Source organism: Castor canadensis, chromosome 8 (genome assembly GCF_047511655.1).
Source record: "Castor canadensis chromosome 8, mCasCan1.hap1v2, whole genome shotgun sequence".
NCBI classification, from domain to species: domain Eukaryota; kingdom Metazoa; phylum Chordata; class Mammalia; order Rodentia; family Castoridae; genus Castor; species Castor canadensis.
The window spans coordinates 133,237,963-133,265,348 of record NC_133393.1 but is presented as its reverse complement, the minus strand read 5'-3'; the positions used below and the strand labels follow the sequence as shown (position 1 = coordinate 133,265,348).

The 27,386-nt window shown below is 37.4% G+C and overlaps 1 protein-coding gene across 5 annotated transcripts in view; it reads left to right on the top strand.

Annotated features, from left to right (window-relative positions):
• The window catches only part of Ntn4 (netrin 4), a 113,255-nt gene that overhangs the window by 25,303 nt on the left and 60,566 nt on the right, over nucleotides 1-27,386 (top strand). For all 5 annotated transcript variants that reach the window (XM_074084161.1, XM_074084162.1, XM_020164014.2 and 2 more), the window contains exon 3: nucleotides 15,724-16,002. In XM_074084161.1, the coding sequence (XP_073940262.1) occupies nucleotides 15,724-16,002 (279 nt within the window). The remainder of the gene's footprint in view (nucleotides 1-15,723; nucleotides 16,003-27,386) is intronic.

The following is a 27,386-nucleotide window of genomic DNA, read 5'->3' as shown; positions in this document are numbered from 1 at the left end:
GCAAATATTAAATCTTATAGATCCACGTTCAGCATCCAGGGCACATGGGGCCATGATGTGAATGCCAAAGGGCTTGAGCAGCCCCACCCTTTTGGCCTTGCTGTTTACAGCTTATGTGGCCTCTCTCTTGGGCTGACTTTGCTGATTGCCTGCAAATTTCCTCAGTAAGTATTCCACATTCCTGGCACCTTTAAGTTCCTGACTTCCATTGCATCTTTGGCTTCCCCCTCACAGCTTCACACATTGTCCTCTCCGAAGAAGTCTACAGGTATTCTGATCCTGCCACACATTTCCTGGCCTCCCAGGCCTTTCCTTGAAATCTGGGTGGAAGCCTCCATGTCCCCATAACTCTTACATTCTACATGTCTGCAACACCAGCATTGCATGGACAATGACAAGGTCTGCTGCCAGCTTGAGCAGTAACCATACCCCCTTAGACCACTGTTGTAGAGCTTGTTTGGCTGAACCCAAGAAACACTTCCCTAGGCAGCCTTGTGTGAGCAGGGTGTCCCAGGACTCTCTTCTCAAAGCAAAGTCTTTCAAATGAGTTGAACCTTTATACTCTTGAGTCTTGGAGGGGAAGAGGGCATACATATTCTTGAGATGCCCTCGAGGCACATTTTCTAATGCCCCAGTGCAAAGTACTTGGCTTCTTTTAATGGCCCTAATTTCTTCAGCAGCCACACTTTCCTTGGCCCCCTACACTACTTTTCTGGGCAAACCACAAATTTTTCAAATATTTCTGTTCTGCTTTTTGCTAACAATTTTCACTATAAACTTGACTAAAAATGTCCAGAAAAACCCATGTCACAGTCTGAATGCTTTGCTGCCTTAAAATTTTCTCTATCATATCAACTACTCCATCACCTTTAAACTCAGCCTCGTACATACAACATCTCAGGGAGTGGACAAAATGTAGACAAATTCTTTACCACAATTTAACACAAATGGCCTCTATTCCAATTTCCAATTAGAGTGGTCATTTGCACGTGAAATCTTATGACCACAGTCTTTACTGTACACATTCCTATAGGCATTCTGGTCTTCTGTGCTCTCATTGGAAGCACTCGTTAAGGTTGAATGCTTGTAACATTCTAGGGCTTCTCTAACTGCTTCTCCAAACTTTTCTAAACTCCTCCCACAAAACAGTTCCAAAGGCTTCTAAACAACCATGGTCAGATTGACATGGCAATTTTCTCTCTTCTCTGGTACTTATTTTCTGTGTTAGTCAATTTGTGTGTGTGTGTGTGTGTGTGTGTGTGTGTGTGTGTGTGTGTGGACCAAATACCTGAGATAACAACTTAAAGGGAGGAAGGATTTATTTTGGCTCATAATTTCAGATATTTTAGTCCATCATGGTGAGGAGGAAGTAGCAGATCAGAGCAGGTCACATCATGACATCCATGAAGCAGAAAGAGACAATACTTGCACAGGCAAGACAAACTTTATCTTTTTAGAATGGCCCTCTCACATTCAGGGTGGGACTCCTCGCCCATCTTAGTTAATCCTGTCTGGCAAAATCCTCACAGCACAGCCAGAGTTGTACTTTACTGTTTTCCTAGGTGCTTATCAATCCAATCAAGTTGACAATCAAGATTAACCTAACCATTACAACCTTTTAGGGAAAAAGGGGAGGTAGAGAATGGAAAGAAGAAGAAAAAAGGAAGAATTTCTTGTAGCTTTTCAAACTGATTTCCTTAAAATTAAATAGGTTTTCTTTTTGTCTCATTCCTGACATTTCAGAAGTTGCAACATCCTAGAACTTATCAATTTGAAATGGGGTTTCTGCTTCTGCTCATGAAGGATTAATGCTACAGGAATTACCCTCCCACAGTTTAAAACTAGAAAACCAGACAAACTATATGATCCAACTGTTTTCAGTCATTGGATAGAGGCAGTACAAGATTGAGTTCTGAGAAAAGAGAAACAAACATGGTAAAACCTATAATTGCCTCTGCTTACTGATGGGACATTTTCAAGCCATGGCATGGGAAAAGAAACCAGCATTCCAGTGTTCCACTAAGTTGATGAGACAGAGATAAGTGCTGAAGGAATTCAACACTGCTATACCGGGGAGCTGCTACCTAGAGACAGAAGTCCAGAGATCTGTACAAAGGTCTCCTCAATTTTTGGCTGAATATCAAACTGAATGCATATAAGAAAGAATCCCCATAGAATAATAGTTGAACACATTCCTAGTATTCCCATAGGCTGGGAATAGTTCATTTTCCTACAATTAAAACTGGAAAGACCTCATACTTCTCAGGTAGAGTCTTCATAAGGGTCCCAGAAGGCCTTAGTAGTAAAGTTAAGGTAGCCCTAGAATAAAGGATACACTGGATTTATCCTGAAAAACATTGAAAACAGTACTGAAAGGGATAGCTTATCCCCCAATAAATAAATTTCAAGTCAGAACACAGTCTAACCCTTCTTAGAGAAATACTTCAAAATCCAGCAACCAACAACCTAAAATTCACAATACCTAATGTCCAAATAAAAGTTATCAAGTATGAAAATGTGACTCCTAACCAGAAGAAAAGTTGATTAATAGAAGCATACCTAGAAATGACACAGCTAATGGACTTAGCAAAGGCGTTCAAGCACCCACCATAAGTATGCTACCCATGCTTAAGAAAGCAAGCATGTTGCAGAGAAAAATGGAAGATACAACAAGATCCAAATGGAACTTCTATAAATGAAAAACAACAACATCGGAAGTAAAAAAATATAGTACAAGGGATTAACAGCAAATTAAGTAGCGCAGAAGTAAAGTTGGTGAATTTGAAGGCAAACCAGTAGAAATTATAAATGAAGCACAGAGAGCAAAGAGGATTGAGTAAGAAGAGGATCACTGAACTGTAGGACGGTACTAAGCATTCTAACATTAACACAATCATAGTCTAAAGAGAAGAAGGAAAAGACAAAAAATTTTTACAAATTGGATGGGAACTATTAATCCGCAAGTTCAATAAACCTCTAACAAAACAAATTACATCAAAGTTGCTAAAATGATTCAGCTGATTCAAGGAAGAAAGAAAAGCTCTTTTTTTTTTAACAAATGGTGCCAGGATAATTAGACATCCACATGTGAGATTATTTTTTTAAAAAGAACCTGAACAGTTAGTTCACAAATATGGAAAAATTAATTTGAAATGGACATAGACCTAGATGTAAGAGCTAAAATTTATCAAATTTCAAGAAGAAAAAAATATGACCTTGAGTTGGGCAAAAATTTCATAGATGGAACAGAAGAAACAAACCATAAGAGGAAAATGTTAATAAATTGAAGTGGGATGGTAAAGACAACTTTCTGAATAAAGGGACATCTAAGGTGACACCTGAAGGATAGGTATAAGACGGCCAGGTCAGAGGGTGGTGCAATGGGAGGCAATGATAGGTTGGTGTGAAAAGTGTTCCTTGCAGGCAGAACACCATGAGCAATGGCTGGAAAGGAAGTAAGTTCACAGAACTTTTTAGGATTAGGAAGAGGCACAGTGTGGATAAAGTATAAGATTGGGGACAAAGAGAAAGAACAAGAACAGGGAGGGATGGGCTGGTAAAACAGGGAAATCATAGGTGCAATGTCTAGCATAAGGCAGTCAAAAAGAAGATGCCAGTGATCCAAGATGTGGACCACTCATGCTGATAGGAAAACAGAGGTAATCAGCATTGGAATGTTGCCTGGGTGGACAGGCAGACAGACAACATTTGATAGCCTGACAATGAATCCAAGCTGAATTCACCAATTGGGCTGCATCCTAAATAGGGCAAGTACAAGACAAGCACCTATGTAAAACTACACACCAGCCAATTTTATTAAGATTTTAGTGATTTATTAATTAAGATATATTAGTGATCTTTCAAGGCATTTCTACATCTGGTATCTTTTTAAACATTACTCAGTGCATCCTTGTGTGCCAAGCAGAAACAGGTATCATTACTTTTTCCAGGAGTACAGTTAATTCCATCCACTATTAGAATGACAAATACAGATAGGATTAATTATATGTAATAATTCCTTTTATCCCATATTTTAAATTTAACTTAGATTAAGAATCACCAGACTCAAAAGCATACTGTGATATTCTGGGGAAAAAAATCATTAGATTGGAAGTTAAGATACTGGGTTCTGGTCTTAACTCTGTCATCAGCCAATAGGTTGACTTTTGGCAGGTCACTTGAAGCACTCTGAGCCTCAGTTTCCTCTAGTTAGACTGGACCATTGATTGCTAAGGAAATTTCTGCCTTCAAGTGATGAGGGCAAAGAAACGATAGATTCCATATGTTTTGGGGAATTTTTAGAATTTATTTTTAGTCCTGGTCTTTATTTTTATTTTGGTCTTCTGTTGTTTCTGGTTCCTCTGAGCAGTTCTGTCATTCTCCTTCCCTTTGAAGATATTTAAGAAGCAGTCTTTTCATCACTTTAAAACTGTAAATATGCCCTTGAAACATGCAAAGAGGCTTTTGTGTACTCACAACTCAAGGTTATTATCGTACAAGTAAGTCACTTGAGTGTATTGCATTCCTCAGCCCGCTCCACTGAGAGCTTTACTATAATATATTGTCCTATCTCAGCAGATAACACTCCCCGCCTTTAAAAGGTGGACTATCTGATGAAACAGGGTGCCTAATGCTCCAGCAGTATAAGTAAGAGGATTATGGTGCTGCCCAAAAGACAGACACACTTCTCCAAGACAAGTAGGTGCTTCACTTGGAGTGTCACAGTCAAGGACAAATGTTCTAAAATTAAACCAACCAGCTGCTCCACTGCAGACGCCCACGTGTCAATTTTGCCTTCTCCTGATCCAGCTTTCTCTTTCCTTAGAACCAGAACTCCCACTCTCTGCAATGCTTAAAAAAAAAAAAAAAGCCTGAAGCTTCACATACTTCCCAAGAGGTTACCTATCCATGAAAGCAGTGTCTGTTCATATCATGATACCTGGCCTCATCTCACAGAATGGATGTCCGTGTCAGATATCTAAAGCCTCAACTTCAGTGATACAGTTTCAGAAGTCAACTCAAGAATTACCTTCCTCAGGAAAGTGAGGCCACAACAAAAAACTAGAGTGTGTGAGTCACATAAATTTTAGAATCCTAAAAGAAGTAAGAGGTTTACATTTTTAGGTAGCCTGATAAACAGCAGAAATGGAGACAAGTGCATCAGTTTCCAGGCTTAGGTGGTAGATAGCTTTCAGCCTAATGATAACCAGAGCAGTCGTTAACATGCAAATTAAGCCCGGTTAACTCCAGATGCTAGTTGCTAAAACTGGTCAACGCCACAGGAAACCCACTGGAAGTGCTCCTCAGTGTGGCTGCTATGCTAACCAGGTTTCTAGGCAGTAGGAAAGAAGTGTGATTATTTTTCTTACATAGAAATAGCTTTTACCATGGAGGTGATTTGTCTTTTTATTAGATACTGGGCAAGAATTCCAGCAACTCCCTCCTCCCTAAATATTGTAGCTATTTTGATATAAATTTATTATAAAAATACATTAATCAAATGTGAAATTTAAAAAGCATTGATCAATATTAAATCCAGTTTCTTCCTTTTTTTTTTTTTTTTTGCAGTACTGGGGATCAAACTCAGAGCCTTGTGTGTACATGGTAGGCAGGTACTCTACTCTGAGCTACATCTCCAGCTCTAAGTCCATTTTTTCTACAAAGTAAAATTTTATTAGTCAAATTGGAAAAGCATACAACCACAATATTTTGTGAGATGATAGTTTACTAAAAGGTAGTATATACATAGTATTTTCTCTAATAAATAGTATATTATTAAAAACAAAATTTTATTAATTTATGCTATTATCAAAAATTAAAATAAATCTATTAATATAATTCTATATTCTGTAAGTATTATTAGGAATTTATAAGTTATGGGGCCATAAAATGCATTAAAACATTGCATAAACAAAGATAAAATAGATTATAATACTATCATAAATTATTTTTAAAGTTATAATGAAGTTTTACCATCTATTAAAATATACAAATTACTAAAATGTGGAATTGCTGAATAAACTCACAAGGTTTAGAATTTAAATTTTAAATTGCTTTCGTATTTCTTAGTTTGACAAAATTAATAAGAAAACTTATTTTTCATGCCTTTTTATCTACAAACATAACCACATTTTTGCCGTTATTGTAAAACTTCAGTATGTCATTTCTCTGAATTTATATACAAAAATAAAGAACAAGTCTATGAGTAGTTTTATAAATTATATTTTATAAAGTTAAGCTGCCTTGGGTTTTTATACTTCACCTTTTAAGCCAGGATGGGATGACAAAGATATATGCCTCCTGCCTGAAACAACTAAAAAACTGTACAAGGTTCAAGAAACAACAGTTTTCAGATTTGGACATCAAGTAGCAGAGGACGACTGTGTGCTCTGGGGAAGAGGAAGCCCTCGAATTACCCCTTTTGCTGCCTAGAGAGCGGTCCAGGCACCAGTGCAGAGAAGAGGAACCTTAATGGAGCCTGGTGCCTTTCCTGAATTAAGGACCTACAAGTCTGGGAAGGCCACAGCAGAGAGCAATTATAGGGACAGAGTTTCAGAAAGAGCACTGCGTGGGTGTGATTTCCAGAGGTGGTCCCTCACCAGCCTCCAGCTAAGAATTGATCAATACATACCAGAGAAGGAGCCACCCTACACCACAGAAGAGACAATCTCCAGAGGCCAGACAGAACTAGGAATAGCCAGCCAGCACAGAAAGATCTTGTAATTCATCATTAGAGTAAATAGAAGAGTCTCACATTGGGAAAGGGCCAGATTGTGTCCTATACTAAAGGATGTATTGGTCTCAGCTAAGAAAACTTAAAAGCAAGCCACAAAAGAATTCAGCTCATTCCAAATAACTTAACTGCATTTCAGGAAAAAGCTCAAGGATAACAAACCATCCAGCACCCAGCAAGGTAAAGTTCACAATGTCTGGCAGCCAATCAAGACCTGCAAAGAAACAGGAAACAATAACAATAAGGAGAAAAACAAATCAATAGAAACAGACTCAGAATTACATACGAGATGGAACTAGCAGCTCAGGCTTTATGTTAGTTTTTAGAACTGCATTCCTATGTTCAAAAGGTAGAGGAAAGATTGGCCATATTAAGCTGAGGCATGGAAAAGATAATTAATAAAAGCTCAAATTGAATATCTGTGATTGAAAATTTTGATGTGAGATGAAGAACACACTAAATGGCATTCATAGATTTGGTGTCATAGAAGAAAACATTAGTGAAGTTCGATACACAGCAATAGAAATGATCCAGTCAGCAACAGAGATTAAAGAGCTCGAAAAAGAAACTCAGCATTAGTGAGCTGTGAGCAGCTTCAAGCAATTTAATATACGTGCAGTTGGAGTCCACAAAGGAGAAAAGAGAAAAAGTGAGGAAGTAATGGCTGAAAATTTTCTAAATTTAATTATAATTACAAATGCACAGATTCAAGAGTGCAACAAACTTTAAACACACACAAAAGAAGAAGAGGGAAGGAGGAAGGAAGAAGAAAAAAAAGAAGAAACAAACTAACCAAAGGCATACTCTAATCAAATTGTTTAAAAAACAATGGTAAAGAAAAAAAAAAATCTTTAAAGCAGCCAGAGAAAAAGTAACACAGAGGTACAGAGGAACAAATTTGAGAATGATAAACATTTTTCTTCAGAAATAATACAAACCAGAAGATAGTGGCAGCAAAAACAACCCACTGAAATTAAAAAAAAAAAAAAAAAGTTGTCAACTTAGAATTCTATACACAGTAAAAATATCTTTCAAAAATAAAAATGGAATAAAGATTTTTTTCAGATATAGAAAAGCCAAAAATCAAGTTCATTACAGGCAATGTTAAAGGAAGCCCTTCAGACAAAAGACAAAAATAATACCAAATGGATATCTGGAGCTACTAAAAGGAGTGATATCATCAAGAGAAAACATGAAAAAATGCAAAATACCTTTTTTTTCTTATTTTTAAAGTCTCTTTAAGGATAATTGTCTTTTAAAAGCAAAAGTATCAACAATGTGTTGTGGGATTTTAATATATATAAAAGGAAAATGCATAATAACAATAGCACAAAGGTTGGGAGTGGGAGTGGGAGTATACTGCTGTAAGTTTCTTATACTGCATGGGGACTGGTATAGGTAACCTAAAGATAGACTGTGGAAAATTAATAGCTCAACAGTAGAGTGCTTGCATAGCAGATACAGGGCTTTGGGTTCTATCCGTAACACTGAGAAAAAAAAAAGAAAGAAAAGAAAAAATATATATATACTATAAACCCTAAAGCAACCACTATAAAAGTAGAGTTTAAGAAACAAAAAGGAGAAATGAGATTCTAAAACATTCAGTCTAAAAGAAGACAGAAAAATAAAGGGAATAGAATAGAAAACAAATATCACCATAGTAGACTTAAACACAGCCACATCAGTAATCACATTAAATGTAAAAGGTATAAACTCCAAATAAAGGCATAGATTATCAGATTGGATAAAATGTTTAAAAGCATCAACTGTGCTGTCTTACGAGAATCCCCCTTTAAATATAAGCACATAACTAAGTTAAAATGATGGAATAAGATATACTATGCCAACAACACAAAAGAAAGTATGAGTGGCAATTTTACTGTCAGACAAAGGAGGCTTCAGATCAAAGAAAATTACCAGCAGTAAAGATGATAAAGACAGACATTTCATACTGATAAAAGAGTAGATCCATCAAGAGAATATAACAACCCTAAATGTTTATGCATCAAATAACAGGGTTTCAAAATAAACGAAGCAAATGCTGCAAGGAGAAATAGATAAGTTGATTGTTATAATTGGAGATTCCAGTTCCTTTCCTAGGGCACAAGGAACATTTGTCAATATCGACCACATACTGGACCATAAAACAAGTATCAATAAATGTGAGAGGATTCATATCACACATGGAATTAAATTAGAAATCAATAACAGATAGATACCTGGGAAGTCCCCAGATGTTTAGAAAGTAACAGACTTTTGAATAACCCATGGGTCAAAGAAGAAATCAAAAGAAAAACTAGAAAGTTTTTTTCAACTGAATGAAAATGAAAACAAACATACCAAAACTGTGGGATGCAACTAAATAAGTACTTAGGGGTAAAGAAAGGTCTCAAATCAGTGATCTCAGGTTCCACTTTAAGAAACCAGTATAACAAGAGTAAACTGAACCCAATGTAAGCAGAAGAAAGTAAATAACAAAGATAAAAGGAGAAACTAGTGAAACAGAAAAAAACAAGGGAGAACATAACTGACACCAAAAGCTGCTTCTTTGAGAACTTGAACGTGTCTCGGATTTCAAATGCCATTGAAGGACAGCTGAAGTGATGTCCCTAAGCTCCATTTTTGGTAAATAAGAAATGAGACCAGAAACCACTGGAAAAATCTACTATTTGTATTTATTTGGGTATTTGTTCATACCTGCCTGATCCTGCTTAAGAATATGGAAAATCATGTGTGCCTTTGCAGAGAAGGGATCCATACAGTCATTATGAGCATATTTCTACATAGGTATTCACACATCCATATGTGTTCACACGACTCTCCGAAGAGTGCAGACCTTGTGGTACGAGCACCTTGCTTTCTTCATTATTCTACACCCTATTCCCTGTTTGGCTTTTCCTTTTAAAATGAATTTCGAGAAACAGTTCATTCATTTATCCATCCAGTGATAAATATGTAATGCTACAATATGCCAGAGACTGTGGGACAAACTGGGGACACAGCTGTTAACCAAAGAAGATCCTTGCCCCTGAACAGTGAGTCTCATGAGGTAAGGACAAGTAAATAGCTACTGGCAACAGTAGTGCACAGTGCTGTTGTGGAAAGAACAAGTTCCAAGTGTGTGCACAGGATGTATAATCAACCTGGACCTGGAACGCTCCCCCAAATAGCAGCTAAACAGAAAATAAATTAATAGGATAACTAAGTTTTGTGGGGTTTTCTTTATTTTTTTCTGGTTTTTCATTGGTATAATTTTGGTGCTGGGAATTGAACTCTGGTTCTTGTGCATTTAAGTATGTGCTCTGTCATTGAGCTACTCTCCCAAATCCCCATATTTCTTGAATTACTAATAAAATAAAAATTTTTCTGATATTTAACTAAATTTAATTATTAAATGCATTAATATTTAATAAAATTTTAGGTATGAGTTTGATAGTGAAATAACTCACTATTAAGTAACTAATATTTACTCCTTATTCTGTTCATCCTGTACTGATTTTCTGTTTGAATTTCTAACTCGCAGAGCATAAGTAAGACATAGAATGCTATTTTTTCTAATTGAGGGGTTTGGGGGTGTGACAATTCTAAAAAAAGAAAGAACCTAAGTGTTTTTAACCAGTTCAGAGCTTTTTAAGGATTGCTTCATGACACTTGAGCATAAGAAATGGCAGAACACAAACCAGAATTCATATCTTTAGTCAAAGTTTAGGGAGCCCAGGTTCAGAGAAGTCAGGCAAGACTGAAGAAATGTGAATGTTCCAAAGACTAAGGAAGAAAGGGTCCAGGATTGATTTTTTCAGCTATTTTTTAAATTATGCCCTTTCTTTGACCTAGTTCACATTTTGAAATTTATCTTTAGGAAATTATTATGTATGTCTACCTTTTAGCTACAAAGTTGTTCATCGTGGTTGGTTACACTGAGAAATCAGAAACAACCTAGTTGTACAAGCAGCCTGTCTAAATAAATTATGTCATAGCCTCACAATGACTTTTTTTCTATACCAGAGTTTGAACTCAGGGCCTAAAACTTGCTGGGGAGGCATTCTACCACTAGAGCCACGCCCCAGTCCCATACATTGATTTTCTAGCCAGCATCTTAAATGATTTAAATTGTTTCTCAAACTATTATCCCTTCTCGGCCTTTTGGCTAATATCAAGTGTAGCATCAAGCTTTACTGTGCATCAGAATCACCCAGGGGTGCTTGTTCAAACAGATCGCTGGGCCAGACCTGCAGTCTCTGATTTGGTTGACTTGAGATAGGTCCCAAGAATTTGCCTCATTAACGAGTTCCCTTAGGGTGCTGTTGGTCTGAGGGCGATGCTTTGAGAACGACTGATGCAAAGGTATGTGTACGGACTTGGAAGAATACTGTGTACAAAGCTGTGTGTACAAAGTACACAGTTTAGGTAGAAGGATTATCAAATTCATATTCCTCCTCCTCTCTGGGACGGACCATGCTGTGGGTACTTACTGCCTTCTACCTTTTCTCTCTACTGAGGAGAACATTAACCACTAAACCACTATAAAATTACTTAATTTAAGGAAATGGGATCTTGAAGTACCTTGGGCCAGGTGACGGTGGCTCACACCTGTAATCCTAACTACTTGGGAGGCTGAGATCCGGAAGATCTCAGTTTCAGGCTAAAACGTGGGCACAAAAAAAAAGTTTATTAAACCCCATCACAACAGAAAAAAGCTGGGTGTGGTGGCACACACATGTCATCCCAGCTATGATGGGAAGCTTAAAATAGAAGGATCAAGGTCCAGGCTGGCCTGGGCACACAGAGAGACCCTGTCTCCAAATTAACCAGAGCAAAACAGCCTGGAAGTGTGGGTCAAGTGGTAGAGCACCGCCTAGCAAGTGTGGAGCCAAAGTACCACCTACAAAATTACACACACACACACACACACACACACACACACACACAGTGTTGGGAGTGTATATTCAGAAGCAGTTGGAGACAGAGGGACAATAATCAGCCCACAGATACATCTTGTTCCTCATGAGGACAAAACCCAAAAGTGCTGAGGTTATATGTATGGCTCCTACTCTTTTGTCTTATTCCATTTAAGTAGTGCCACATAGGCTTTTTCTGGGGACATTTGAAGAAAACCTGGGTGGGACCCAAAGGGCGACCTGCCAGAAGTTTGAAGCATCTGGGTTGGCTCCCTCTTTGTTTCCTGATGTAGGCTGGATCCACTTCCCAGGGTATCAGATTAAGGCGTCTCCTTTCTGGAAAAAAAGATTTCATGGTTTAAATTCCCGTTCACTTTTGTGTCTGTGGCACTCTGCTGTCTCCTTTCCAGCATACAGCCTCGGGGGTCATGATGTCCCTTCCCTACTGATAGCAGCGTGCCAACTGTGGTGTCATGCACACCCAGCACAGAGCCACCATTCAGCCTCCACAGGCTGGGTTCAGGAAGCAAAAGGGCTTCTAAGTTTCTCCAAACCTTGAGAGATCTTCCTCTAGCTCTGCTTGTGCTGAACAACAATCAGGGAGACGGAGGGATGTGGTGGCGAGAGACAGGGAGCTAGGATAAATGTCAAGGGTAAATATGTGACCGGAACAGAGACAGCAAACAGCTGCCACCAGTGTTCAGGAAAAGGAAGGGTGGGCAGACAACACAGAGAAGTGCACCATAGACTTTAGAGCATACTTACTTGGTTAGTAGTGGGCTATCCTTTTCCACGTCCTTGCATTACAGTGGTTGATAAAATAAAGAGGGAGGTGGGGTAGCTACATCATTTATGCTATTTAAAGCAAGAGTGCTTCATGAATATCTAACAGAAATGCTAGTGGTTAGGATGACATATTGAAAATAAGTCCCATTTAAAGTTCACAGTGGATTGAGTTTTTCTTTAGTGGTTCCAAATACAAAACCATCTTCTGATTTCTGTCTTTATAAGAAAACAGCATTACTTCTACATTGACTCTCAAATGTGTGACATATCATTTGTCACAGTGGAAAATTTTATTCCCCAGTATGTTGCTTTCTGTCACTTCACATGTAGATAAATGTGGTAGAATATCACTTAAGATACGACTTTTTTTACAAATAAGTTTTGCAAGTTTAAAAATAGCTAGAAGCCGGGTGCCAGTGGCTCACTCCTGTAATCCTAGCTACTAGGGAGGCAGAGTTCAGGAGGATTGTAGTTCAAGGCCAGCCCAAGCAAACAGTTCATGAGACCCTATCTCGAAAATACCCAAAAGAAAAAAGAGCTGGTGGAGTGGCTTAAGTGGTAGAGTGCCTGCCTAGCAAGTATGAGGCCATGAGTTCAAACCCCAGTTCTACAACAATAACAAAAAAATTAGCTAGGAATACACACACTGGTTAATTGTATTATTTATTACTATTATTATAATGTAAGTTCCTACCTCTCACCTTCTTGATGCTAATAACATTAAACTTAGTTTGTGAATTTTTGTAGAACACTATACAAGAAAATTATTTGAAACTCTCACCTATTATTCAAGTGCAAAGATAATTTTGTAATTAATTAGGTCATTTACCAAAAATATATTTGATACCTACTGTGTGCCAGACACATCCGTGACCACCCTCAAGTTTACATTCTATGCTGGGAAGACAGTAAATCAGTGAACAGCCACGAATAGAATGTCAGATGGAAATAACTACTATGACCAAAACTCAGGCAGGACCATTTAAAGAGCTTGCATTTTATTCTGAAGAAAACTGGGTCTTTAGTGGAGGTGGGTGGTTAAGCAAGAGAGCGAAGTGATTCAGCTTTTATTTATAAAGCATCATCTGACTACTGCATAGAATCCACGCATACACTGAATTATCTCCTTCTGTAATGCTTTGTACTAGGAGCCTCAGCAATATGGTCCTCCACAGCTGCTTCTTGCCTTTTCATGCTTTTGGTGTAAAAACAATTTCTAAAATGAAATTTTTAAATCCAAAGTCATCCTTAAAGAATTTTTTTCTGTAAAACAGATACTTTCAGATACATTCTCACTAAAAGGGAGTTTTTCAAAGCCTGCATTTGATAATTATTTTCAAACTACTTGATTCTCAAACTATTTGTGTTTTAGTTAATAGGATTTTAACATCCTTGCAAGCCAAGAGATGAATAAGAATCTTTCAGGGGAATTTTGTATCTCTTATTATATGTATAAATTCATGAGATTGCTTAACATTTTGTTCTGCTTTTATCTTTTTAAAACCTGCATATTAAGTAGAACTTAGCATTGGCTTCCTTAGAATACTGTCTCATGCTACAATATATCTTAGAATCCATGTTTGGTATTCCTTGCTTTCCACTGGCCGTGGTTTGTCTGCACTCCTCCCAAGCAGCAGCTCACTGGAGACATTGCGCTCCCCACACCCAGAGCCTCTTAAAGATCCCCATACCACGTGTAGACCCACACATACCCAAAGGCTTCCCAGCAGCCAAAGTCTGGCCCTCTCAGCTTCTCTCTCTCAAGTTCACTCTCAGATTACTGTTTTAAACTTTGTTTTGCTTTTTTTTTTTTTTTTCTGTACTGGGATTTGAAATCAGGGAGTTACATTTGCTAGGCAGGTAGGTGCTCTACCACTTGAGCCATGCCCAAAACTCTTTTTGCCATAGCTGTTTTTCAAATAGGGTCTCACATTGCCTGGACTACGATCCTCCTATTGACACCTTTCTTATAGCTGAAAAGACAGGTGTGTGCTACCATAACCAGTTTTTTTTTTTTTTTTTTTGGTTGGGATGAGGTCTCACTAACTTTTTGCTGAGGCTGGCCTTGAATTTCCATCCTCCCTATCTCTGCCCCCTGAGTAGCTGGGATTATTGGTGTGAGCCACCAAGCCTGGCCTTAACTTGCCTTTAGAGTCCAACCTACTCAATAAAAAGTATCATTACTTAGTCATGCCTTGCATTTAACTGTTAACTAGCTTGATCAGCCACTTTGTTCACTATGCTTGATTTTAGTGACTTTTGACTCATTTCAGAAATCAAATCCACCCTGGAGGGAAGTATATTTATGACTAGTAAGGATATTCCACAAATGCTCCCCAAGCTTGAAAGGCAGTTCTAGAAAAGGAAAACCAAAGGATATTGCAGCAGTAATAACTCCTGTTAATAACTGAGTAGTATTTGAAAGGGTCAGATTTCATTTAGAGATGTAAGTTCCTGGATCTTGATTTTGCAGTTGCTTCCTAACTGGCTTTCTTGTTTCAATTATCTACTATTTATTTAGGTGCTGAGAATCAAACCCAGGACCTTATATATGCAAAGCACATGTTCTGCCACTGAACCCTATTCTTTACCTTTTATAATTCATTCTTCTCCCAGAAGTAACAATATTTCTTTAGAAAATGTAAGAGCTCAGATCAGGTCACTTTTCTGTCTACACATCCCAGTAGCTTTCACTACAATTAGAGTAACTCCACCATGGCCTGTAAAGTGCTGGCTTCATGTCTGTCTGACACACCCATTTTCTTTCCATTCCAGCAACTCTTCGCTTGTTCGTCAATCGCAGTCACACTAACCTTGTTTGTTTGGTTTGGTTTAGTTTTGAGACAGGGTTTTGCTGTGTTGTTCAGGCTGATCTTGAACTCCTGGGCTCAAGTGATCTTTCTGCCTCAGTCTCCAGAGTAGCTATGACTAAATGTGTACACCACCTCACCCTACTTCAAACTGACCTTGTTCTTCCTGGAACAAGTCACGCTTGACTCTGCTGGATTCTTTATTCTTGCTGTTCCTTCTTCTCAGAACACTTTTACCTAAGATCTTTGTGTGGCTGTCTTCGTCTCAAGAGTCAAGTCTCTGCTGGCTACTCAGTACTCCTTCTATATCCAGACAGGATATCTGTTCCTTAGAATAAGAGAGTAGCTCTTCCCCAGGAGTGGCCAAGGTCTAAAAACCTTTTGTTAGCACTCACAGATAATAAGAGGTATAAATCAAATGAGGATTACATTGTGCAAACAGTCCAGGGTTTACACTCAGTCCTATACACACATGGTATTTTCTTTCTCTTCACAGGTTATTTTCAGAGCTCTGTCACCACCATATGATGCAGAGAACCCTTACAGTGCCAGAGTCCAGGGGCAGCTGAAGATCACCAACCTCCGTGTGCAGCTGTTGAAGCGACAGTCTTGTCCCTGCCACAGAAATGACCTGAATGCAAAGCCTCAACATTTTACACACTATGCAATCTATGACTTCATTGTCAAGGGCAGCTGCTTCTGCAATGGCCACGCTCATCAATGTGTACCTGTTGATGGCTTTAGACCCATCAAGGCCCCAGGAGCGTTCCATGTGGTAGGTAAAACCGGTCCTCTTAAGAAAAACAAAACTTGAGGTATCTTCAGCTTTGAGCATTAGTAGTTTAAGTCCCTTACAAGTTGGTATATACCAACATGGTGCTTCTTGTTTCTTTCTCTGTTGATACACTCCTCTAACTCTATGCTCAACCTATAAAGTACCCATTGACTTGTTTTGGAGGCTTCAATTTTAGAGTTATAGTCAAGCATGATAACTAGATTCCTTGGAAAACATCCATGCCAGTTTTTAGTACCATGACCTTCAGATATAAAGTGTAAGGTGAGCAGTTTCAAGAGGTTAGCATAATCATATTAGTGGCATTATCACACAGAAGCCAGCTTTGGTGGTAAATGGGGACCATTGTTAAGTAGGTTTAGAAGTGGGGAAAATAAGAACCTCAATTTAATGTCTGGCATCTTTGCTGTCCAGCCTGTAGAACAGTTCTCCTCTGTGAAGAGTGCCCCTGGTCTCCTTTCATCCCACGGTAGCATTAACCCCTCTTTTTCCTGTGTTCCACGTCTCCCTGAGCTTTCCTTTGAACTTTTACTTGCCCGAGACTGTGAACTTCCTGAGGACAGGGACTGTATGATTTTTGCATCCTCAGGACCCAGTGTGTTACCTGAACCAGAAGCAGCTATTCAATAAGTGCTGGATTGAATGACAGCAACACAGAAATAGGACGATGATGAAAAATGTGTGTCAGTGTTGGTCTTCACCTCACCATCTTCCAAAAAAGACAGAGTGGCTCAGACAGCAAGCACCTTGTTGAGGCACATCCAGAGCTATGGATGGGGAAGAGGCAAAGAGAAGATAACTAGGAGAGAACTCTTAATTCTTTAATTTTATATGTTGCTCTGATCTTTCTGAGCAAAGCAAAGCAAAACAAACAAAACAATTTTCGTGAAAAAAAAGCCTACATTGCCTAAAGAGTGGATGCCTCACTTTTTCCTCTTTCTCCCATCCTGAGGTAGGATAGACTACCAAGGGCCATGGACCGGGTAACCAGAGGCCAACACATACTGACTGGGCTGAGTCTCTGGTATGCAGGGTATCAGTGGAGTAATTCATATGAAGCAAGAGTGGCTAGGAGAGTAACTAAGATAGAAATGGTCTCTTTCTTCTAGAAGTGAATTGAGGGCTCCCAAAGTTGACAACAGCACAGATTTCATGCAACAAGTACTTATTCGTGTCTAGACACTGAAAGACCATTGAAATACTGTTGCAAATGAAGAGTGGAAAAATTTGGTTTATCTTGATTAATGGGGTTCAGCTATGATTCAAATATAGAACAACCAAGATCTTCTAGAGACATGTCAACCTGCTAGACTGTAAACTTATGTCAGATAGAGTGCGTATAAGTTTCTGCCATTATATCTGAGTGAATTAGTAGAGGAAAACAGAGAGGCCTTTTGTTTTCTCAGTTGTCCCTTATAATCCAGACTTTACAGGACCACTTCAGAGTAGAGTCCTGAGCAAAAAGACAGATGCAAGCCTAGAGGCCCCCATAACTTGACAAAGTAGGCCCTCAATAAATGTTTGTAGAATGAATGACCTGTGAGACAACCTGAATAGCTCTGATCAATCATACTAAATTGCCAGTATTATCAAAAACTTTATAAAATATTTATGGGCATGCACTTAAAAGCAATCATTTTTTTTTCTTTCTTAAAATAAGTCTTCTGAGAGTAAACTGTCAGACTGAGTAAGACTTCCTAAGGGAAAAATTCTAGAAGTTTCTCTTGATTCTGTTAGTTTCAACAAAGGATAATTACTCAAAGTTAACAGAGACTTTTATAGTAGCCTTAAAATAAAATTATTCTGCACAATATTCTGTCAGCAAGAAAATTATCAACCTATAAAGAGGAGCTGAATAACCAAGTAAAAAAGGCTTATATTGTGTTTTTCCATTTCGGGAGGATGTCAGAAGACCCTATGGATGGAAACCTCATTTCCTTACTAATCTCAGACTGCTTTGAAATTGAAAGCAATTTCCTATGAAAATAATGCTAGTTTTCTGACATCCTTCTACCCAGTTTTTCATACTGATTTCAACTTCTCCAGCAGTGGTGAAAACCCCTTGTGTTATAACTAAGCATGTGTCAAAGCCAGACCAACGTGGAGCTAGAACCAGGGAAGGGGAAAGACCAGGCTAAGTGATTAAGATCATATTGGCTTCCAGGGATGAGTTCCATAAGAATCTCTTCTTTCTCTTTGGGGAGGAAAAAAAAACAAAAAAAGCCATAGCAGTTGGGCCGGCAGAGGTGCAAGAGTTGAAAATATGAATGTTTGTTTTCAGATTTTTTTTCCCACTCTTTAGCTTAAGTGCAATTTTATCTTTTCTATATGATTATTCCTTATCTGAAATGCTTGAGACCAAAAGTTTTGGAACTTTTTGGATTTTGGAATATGTGCATATATTATAATGAGATATTTTGTGGATGGGACCCAATTCTAAACATGGAATTTACTATGCTTCATATGCATAAAGCCTGAAGATGATTTTATATAATATGTTTAATGCATCTGTGTTTTGTTTACCACCCATCACATGAGGTCAGGTGTGGAATTTTTTACTTGTGGAGTCATGTTGGTGTTCAGACAGTTTTGAATTTGGGATCATATTGGATTTCACACTTTGGGGAGTAGGGATGTTCAACCTGTTTTAAATTTGGAAATGGTTGCCTCTTTTGACTGTCAAGTTCATTCCTATGATTGCTTAACTGTGCAAAGTGCACATTAAAGGCATAGTCTTTTGCCTCAGAAAGACATAGCTGTAAGGTCAATTGTCCTTCCACATTTATGTGTCTGTGGGCACCATTCATTGGATGTGTATGACTGTAAGTAACCGAATTCATAAATTATGCCTGCAGAGTGAAAAGTAGTCTCTTCAGAAATGCTAATCTTTTCCAGTCAGCTAGTCACAGGTATGTGCACACAAATCAAACTCTCTTTAGCACATTTTTTCTCCATAACAGTGACTCTCAAAGTGTGCTCATTGAACCAGCAGCATGAGCATTACCTTGTAGCTTGTGAAAAAAAGCAAATTCTCAAACTCTACCCCAGGGCTACTGAATAAGAAGCCCTGGAGGTGGGGCTTAGGAATCTGTGTTTAACTGGCCCCCCAAGTGAGTCAGATGCTTGCCAACGTTTGAGAATCATTGCTTCATAGACTACACCAGTTCAACTGCAGCTTATACGGTGCTAGGATGAGTGATTAATTAATGAAATTCTTGATGACTGATGATAATGAATTACAGAAGTTAGACCAAAACTTGGTCTATTTCTAAAGATTTCTAATATTTTAGCTTCAGTTCCTTTCCTTGGGAGAAAGAAATTAGAAGACCGATGCAAATTGGCAGTCTCCTGTCTTTTAAAGTAGTACCACTTCTCTGTGTTTTCCTTTCTTTCCAGATCTTTCCATTTAGTTTTCACCAGTTCTGTTTTTCCTTCTCTGTTCCTCTTGCTGGAGGGCAGAACAACAGTGCAATGACTAAGACCCTACTACTGGAGTCAAACAGACCTGACTATGACTCACCACAGCATTTCCTAAGTTATTCAGTCTCACAGACTCCAGTTTCCTAATAAAATAAGGATATCTACTTCTGTTGTTACTGTGGAGACTAAAAAAGCATGATGGCCCGTGTCTGGGATATGGTAAACTCTACCTATATTGCTGCTATTATATTTATTATCTCGGCCACCGCTACTGCTTCTCTTTCATACATTTCTTTCTCACTAACAAGAAAAATAAATCACAGCTTCTGTGCTGCTTGACATGTTTACAAGGGTAGGAGTTTTGTGGCAAGGAAAACTGTACTTTGACTGCAACCTTCTGAGATCCCAGAAGCTATGTGAAGGGAAGATCTTAAGCTTTCTTCTCTTTGCAGCTGTAGAGGACTAACTTAGTTCTCTTTTTTCCTAGCAGCTGGTGATTTTACAGCTGTTGGATGATGGATGGTAATAAGAAGGAACATGGAGCATTTTGTTGTTCTACTAAAATATCATCCATTGGATAACACAGAGAGGCCTTACAGTACCAAGGAGAATGATGTAAATGCCTTGAGCTGCACTTGCTAAGGTGGATTTTTCTTTTGTCATCAGAAACTCACTAGAAAAAAAAGTGTCAGTATTTTGACTGATGTGTTCTACATTTAAGAGTCAACATTGAGACCTGTGTAACCACATTTGTGGGGTTTGAAGAGGATGCTACTTAGTCATCTTGCTATGTAAGGCAGATGCTAGAATCATTCATATAGTCTCGTTTCAAAAGCTTTCCTCAGCCAAAACTGAGTATACTATTCATGTTTGCACATCTCATATGACATGTTTAATAAATTCAGAACAGATTTAAAGACCATAGTTTTCATCTTCTTTAAATTTTTCCTTACTGCTCTGTGCATAAATTAAAAGTATAATTAAAACTCTCTTGAGTCTTTAAGGTCTTAAGGAAAAGAACAGAAGGTTCTAAAGTAATTAATAGGTTTTTAAATGAGACCATTAAATCAGGATTTTTAAATCTTTTTACATAGCAAAACATACATTCATGTTTGGAAATGACTATCTGTAAGTTAGTTGTAGATTTTATCACAGAAAATATGAACCACCATGGATTACACATACTAATAATAACGGTTACCACTTATGGAATGTTTACTATGTGCTAGGCCATGTGCTGCCATGCTCCAAGTGCTATTGAATTTTCACAACTGCATTAAGTATCGTCATAATTTCATTTCATAGATAAGGAAGTGAAGCATGGAAATGTTAACTGACTTCCCCAAAGCTAATAAAGGGTAGAGCTGTCAGACACACCAAAGTCCATTCTCTTATTGTTGTGCTGTGAAAGACATGGATCTAACCTGAGTCAACATATGCCAAGAACAGAGACAAGAGGGGAGAAAGGTTGGGGACACAGAGGAGATGAGGATGAGTTCAAAGGACTGATTCTCATGATGGATCATGTAATCTAATCTGAGTAAGAACAGAAGTGAGGACACAAGAGAGGAAAGACAATTCTCACCATCAAAGGTTAGCAGGTCTAAATTTTATAAAGGGTTTTGTTGTTGTTTGGGTTTGTTTGTTTTTTGGTTTTGAGTCAGGAGCTCCTTATATAGCACAGACTGGCCTTGAACTCACAATTCTGTCTCTGCCATGAGTGGTAGAATTATAGGCATGCACCATCATGTCCAGCTATAAGCCGAATTTTTTTCTTCCTTATAAAGTTCTTTTTCATTCATTATTTCACTTGATCCTTACTGTGACTCCAGATGTACATACTTTTATATCTACTCTGAAGATAAAGAAACTGAAGTACAGAGAGATTACTTACTTGAAGTCACAGTAACAGGACAATTAGTCACACTCAGATTTCTTTCTCCTGTACTCCACCTCCATCCCCAATAGGCTGCCAAGAAAAAACTTATTTAAAGACTCTACTTATAAGGCTAGGTAATCTATCCAGGTCATCTACATTTTAACATGGAACAAGAAATTACCATTGATTCCCTCTTCTTCTCCATTCAACAACTAGTGAAATGGCCCAAAGGAGAGAAAAAGAGAAAGAATGAAAATAATAACTTTGGATAATCTCAAATTAATTACTTTAGAAGTGGCTGTCTCTTGAAGGGGAGGGTAGTGTCTAACTTTGGTTTCATTAGGAAGAGAGATTTACTTCTCCCTCTAGGCCTAAATCATTTTTGCTGCTACTGAAAGGCGGCAGCAGACCTACCCACTTCATTTGTCACATTGGCGCACAAGGTGTTCCTGATACTAACAAAACATAAACCCTGCCAATTTGACACAGTTAGTGAGAGACTATTCTTAACTCATCTCAAGATCTTAAACCTTCTTATTTCAATACTCCTGTCTTAGTATGGCATGGCTTTGCCACATCCCTTAGTGGTGAGTAACTACTCATTGAGCAACATCCAATGACTCTTTTCATTTGAGTATTAGGAAACCAGAAGACTTCCAGAGGCATTATGAAATAATCTGCACTCGTGAAAGGATTCCCTGCAAGGGTTCCCCTAGAACATTTAAGTATTTATTTGTAGGCCTTTAATTATTTCACAGACAGATGAAAGGATAAAAATATCCTAAATTTAAAATGCTAGTGGCAGAGCTGACATCTCTACAAATAAAACATAATCCAAAGGAAAAGTAAGGCTGGTTCTCCAGAATTCATTTGTTCATTCACTTTTCTGTGAACATGGATTGCAGAAAGTGAAGTGTGTGTGAAGTGTGTGTGTTTAAGGCAAATATTGGGGGCATCATAAATGTACAAAAATGAACCTCTATCACTCCTGTACTACTAGGAAGGAATAGCCTAGATCTGACATTTTCCTTACTTTAAAGTCCCTTCTCTCAGGTACTTACAGCATATCTCACTTTGCAAATCTTCTAATGGTTTTTTCCTGTCCATTATAGCATTTTAGATCCATATTGTGGGTATTTGAGAGCCTGGAGTCACAGCTCTGTGTCTGGAGGCCTGGTCTCCCAATCTCATTGCTAAAATAAATGGGGACGGGGTCAGGGAGGGAGCTGCATGAAAAGAGAAAAGCTGAGGTTACCGATAGATACCTGACTTCTGGTTCACAGTCCGTATCTTTGTGGTATTTCATTTGTGTCTTGCCAATTTTGTAAGAGCTGGAAATGTACTTCAACTTGTGCTAAAACAATTACACTCACTAGAAGATAAACTGTAATTTAACTCCTTATTCCTTCTTACAAAGAGAATTGTTGTTGACTAGACACAAGGTTAAAATACACACAAAAGCACACATGTCCAGAAGACATTTTATTTTATTTTATTTTTTGATACAGATTCTTGCTATATAGCTGGACAGGAACTCCATTTATAGCTCTGGCTGGCCTCGAACTCATGCTCTTCCTACCTCAACTTCCCAAATACACAGTCATTTAAAATTGTATGAAAAACAAGGTGCATTAATTTTGGCATTCAAAATCTCAGTAATATAATTGGAACTGTAGTTGCATTATATTTTAGCAATATAGATATTTTAACAGGATAAGGTAAAGCATGCATGCATATATAGAAAGAATAATAATAGCAATAACTATAAACTCATAATAAGGTTGTTTTTAGTCATATGGAATTCTGCTATAATTTTAGCTCTTCTTTCCAGCTTTTTAAATACAAAACAACACCAAAAAAATACAATTTTTTAAGACAGGGTCTCACTATGTTGCCTAGACTGGTTTTGCACTTGTGGGCTCAAGGGATACTCCCACCTAAGTAGCTGAGATACAGGCAAATGCCATCACATCTGACTGAGAGATATGATTAAAAAATATATATTGCTAGTTTAAAAAGAGCTCAGCATATTAGAAATGAAAAATGCATTTGTTTCATTGTTAAATATTCTATACATGATGTTAACAATTGTGAATGTCATAAGAATAGATACTGATCAAGTGTCTTTTGCCTTTTATTTTTTCATCTTTAAGGACACCACTGCCAGGCATGGAATGCAGCTGGTACAGTCAGCTCTCAGAATTCCCAAGGGAGAGTGGTTTCATTGTTTGCTGGTTTCATTGTTTGCTGGATAAGGCACGTTAGGGACATTAAAATTCAAGGCAACATGGGACCGTGGTATAACCATATATTGAACAGAGGAGAAAACTCATAGGTATACAGCATTTATCTTTTAGTACTTGTTTGTAATTCTATGAAATTCCCTTATTTAATAAAAGGAAATTTAACTGTGAGATTGCACAGGACTAGAAGTAAGAATAGCTACACTCCAAACTTTGCTACCTACTGTTACTGACATGTAAATAATTATGTTTGGCCTTTACCCAAAACCCCCATAATTCCTCAAGCCTCCCAGAATCCCCTGTACTTCTCTCAACTGCAACACTTGCCTCACTATATTGTAGCTACTTGCTTTCATATCTAACTTTTCCTATCTACTAAAATATCTACTTCTTTCATAGCAAAAGCTGGGACACTCACAATGTTTAACATATAATAGTCTCAAGAAGTCCTGGGTCTATATGCAAATTAATTAATGAAATATTAAAAATAAGAAATTTGTATTGTGTAATAATGTTAATAATATTTACAATAATGAGTATTCTTTTTTTATTTTATCATCTTTACATTTACTCACATGTGTGTACATTGTTTGGGCCAACTCCCCCTCTCCCCCAAGTCCCCACTACCCCAATTCCACTTCTGGGCAGAACCTGTTCCACCCTCTTGTTCTCTGATTTTGTTGAAGAGAAAACATAGGAGAAAATAAGAAAGATACAGCGTTTTTGCTAGTTTGAGATAAAGATAGCTATACAGAGAGATTTCTAGCATTGCTTCCATTGCACATGTATATTACAACCCACATTGGTTCATCTGTAAGTCCAAATGGCCAAAAAAACACAAGAAAAAATGCTCACCATCCCTGGCCATAAAGGAAATACAAATCAAAACCACACTAAGATTCCACCTCACTTCTGTTAGAATAGCTACCATCAAGAACACGAACAACAACAAATGTTGGCGAGGATACAGGGAAAAAGGAACCCTCATACACTGCTGATGGGAATGTAAGCCAGTATAAACACTTTGGAAAACAATATGGAGGCTTCTTAAAAAACTAAACATAGATCTGCCATATGATCCAGCAATCCCACTCCTAGGGAGATCCTGGAGAAATGTGACTCAAGTTATTACAGAGGCACCTGCACACCCATGTTTACTGCAGCACTATTTACGATAGCCAAGTTATGGAAACAGCCATGATGCCCCACTACCAATGAATGGATTAAGAAAATGTGGTATCTATACACAATGGAACAGCCACAAAGAAGAATGAAATCTTGTCATTCTCAGTAAATGGATGGAACTGGAGAACATCATCTTAAGCAAAGTTAGCCAGACTCAGAAGGCCAAAAATCGTATGTTCTCCCTCATATGTGGATTATAGATCTAAAACAAATGCAGTAATATTATTGGACAGGGTCACATGCTAAGGGGAGAACATGCACAGGAGGAATAGAGAAAGGGAAGGAAACCTAATACTTGAACGTGGTTGATGTGCTCACTGTAGAGGAGTAAATAAAGTAATCTTAAATTGGCAGAGGCCACTATGGCAAGGGGACTAGGAAGTAGTGAAGGGGTCTGGTAGAGATGAACCAATGTGGGTTGTAATAATAATGACTATTCTTGATTATGTCACATATTCATATATATTTTCCCTTTTAATCCTCAAACAAATAAGACCAATATTTTTATCCTATCTTCATAAGTAGGAAATTATGTTTTCTTATTAAGCATTTTGACCAAAAATACTGAAGGCAGGAATCAGGAATCCTATGTACCTAATTGCAAAATTTATTCTCTTTATACCATATAATGCTAAGAAAAGAATCTGAGAACTCCTTAATAGAGTTGCATATAGGTTGTTTATTGTTTTGAGATTATCTCAAGGAAAGAAAGTTCTCAAACATGCTTTGTACATAAATGTAACCATACAAACATTAGGAATGTCAGACTGATCATTTTACCTTTGATCCGGGGTCACATTTCTTCAGAGAAAAACTAAATTATCTTGTGTTTCTTTTTAATTATTGGATTTCTAAAAAATAATGCAAAGGGGAAACACATAGGGAGATTGTTCTGATAGTGCCATTGTTTTACTTCTTTTATTTATTAGCATATACTAATTGGATAAAAAAATGGGTTTCATGGTGACATTTTCATGTATGTGTATAATGTACTTTGATGGTATGCCATTGTTTTTCTTAAACTATTTTTCAGGATAAAGTTGGCACAGACTTTTGGAACATTTTAAATGTGGTTTTCTGGGTTGAACAGAAAAAAGTTGTAATAGAAATATATTTCTGTTTTGCCTATACTGAATTTTAATTTTAAAATGCCATTTTAACTTTAATGTACTAGTTTCCATCATATAAAAATCTTATTAATTCAATCATAAAACATTTGGTTTATAACTAATATAGCAAGTGAAACATGTAAAGTGACTATTATATGTCACTGAGTTAATTTTATACTGCATGTTACATTTTGTCACTGAAGGACCTGGTTCACAAGAGATCTATGAATCCATTTCATTGGACATTATTTCCTTAGGTTTTTCAGATTTCAATGGGACTGAAACAGTCTTGCCAGGGATTAAATTGTTATTGTGTAATACACGTACCTAGGAAATCAAGACCCTGGTCTTCATATTTTAGATACTAAATAATGGTAGTTATAAAGTTTTAAATGTTCAATATTTAGGACTAAGTTATTTCAGGCAAATGTAGTAATACCTACCTGGATAGAATGCTCAGAACTAAAGAGCTATGGTAGCACAAAAGTATCTTTAAAATGTTTATTATAATATTTTGATACCTAGTGTAGCCAGTTTGCAGAAGTTGTAGTGTTTGATAGAAACAGAATAATAAAATTTATAAATATGAAGATGTAGATTGACTTAAATACATCAGCCCTCATTCAACATAGTAAATAAGTAAATAACTCCTACTGAATTTATTGTACTAGATTCTCAAAAAACAATTTATATTCTCTAACACTTTCAATCTGTACAAATTTAATTTGGCCTTTTAATTATGGTAAACCTTTAAGATATTTTTTGTCTAGGCATTACAAAGCTGGTCAGGACTGAAGCACTATTTTTTTTCCATTAGAGTAGTTATACTTTCCTACTAAGGAAAGAAGAGAGTGTTATATACTTGGTTATAAAATTTTATTCTAATAAAATTTCAGAGTTGGTTTAATATCAGAAAATAAATGAATGTTGATGCCATATAATAAATAAAGGATAAAACCACCTGACCTTCTCAATTGATGCAAAAAAAGCACTTGACAAAATCCAACATCATTTCATGAATGATGAAAAAGAGCACTCAGCTCTTTTATTATTTATTTCCTCAAAATAATAAAGGTCATCTACAAAAAAGCCACATTAAACATAATATTTGGGGCCAGAGGCGCCTGCCTAGCAAGGACAAAACCCAGAGTTCAAGCCTCAGTACCACCAAAAAACAACAAAAAAAAAAACCCAAAAGCAATACAACAACAACAAAAACCCCATCACAAATGGTAAAAGACCAGATGCCTTTCCTCTATGATCAGGAATAAGACAAGGATGCCTGCTCTCTTCATCTATCCAACTTTGTACTAAAAATTCTAGCAAGGGAAATTAGGAAAGAAAAAGAAATAAGCCGGGCATTAGTGGATCATGCCTATAATCCTAGCTATCTGGGAGGCTGAGATTAGTAAGAATGAAGTTTGAGGCCAGCCTGGGCAAATAGTTTATGAGACCTCATCTCCAAAATAACCAGAGCAAAATGGATTAGAGATGTGGCTCAAGTGATAGAGTGCCTGCTTTGTGAGCATG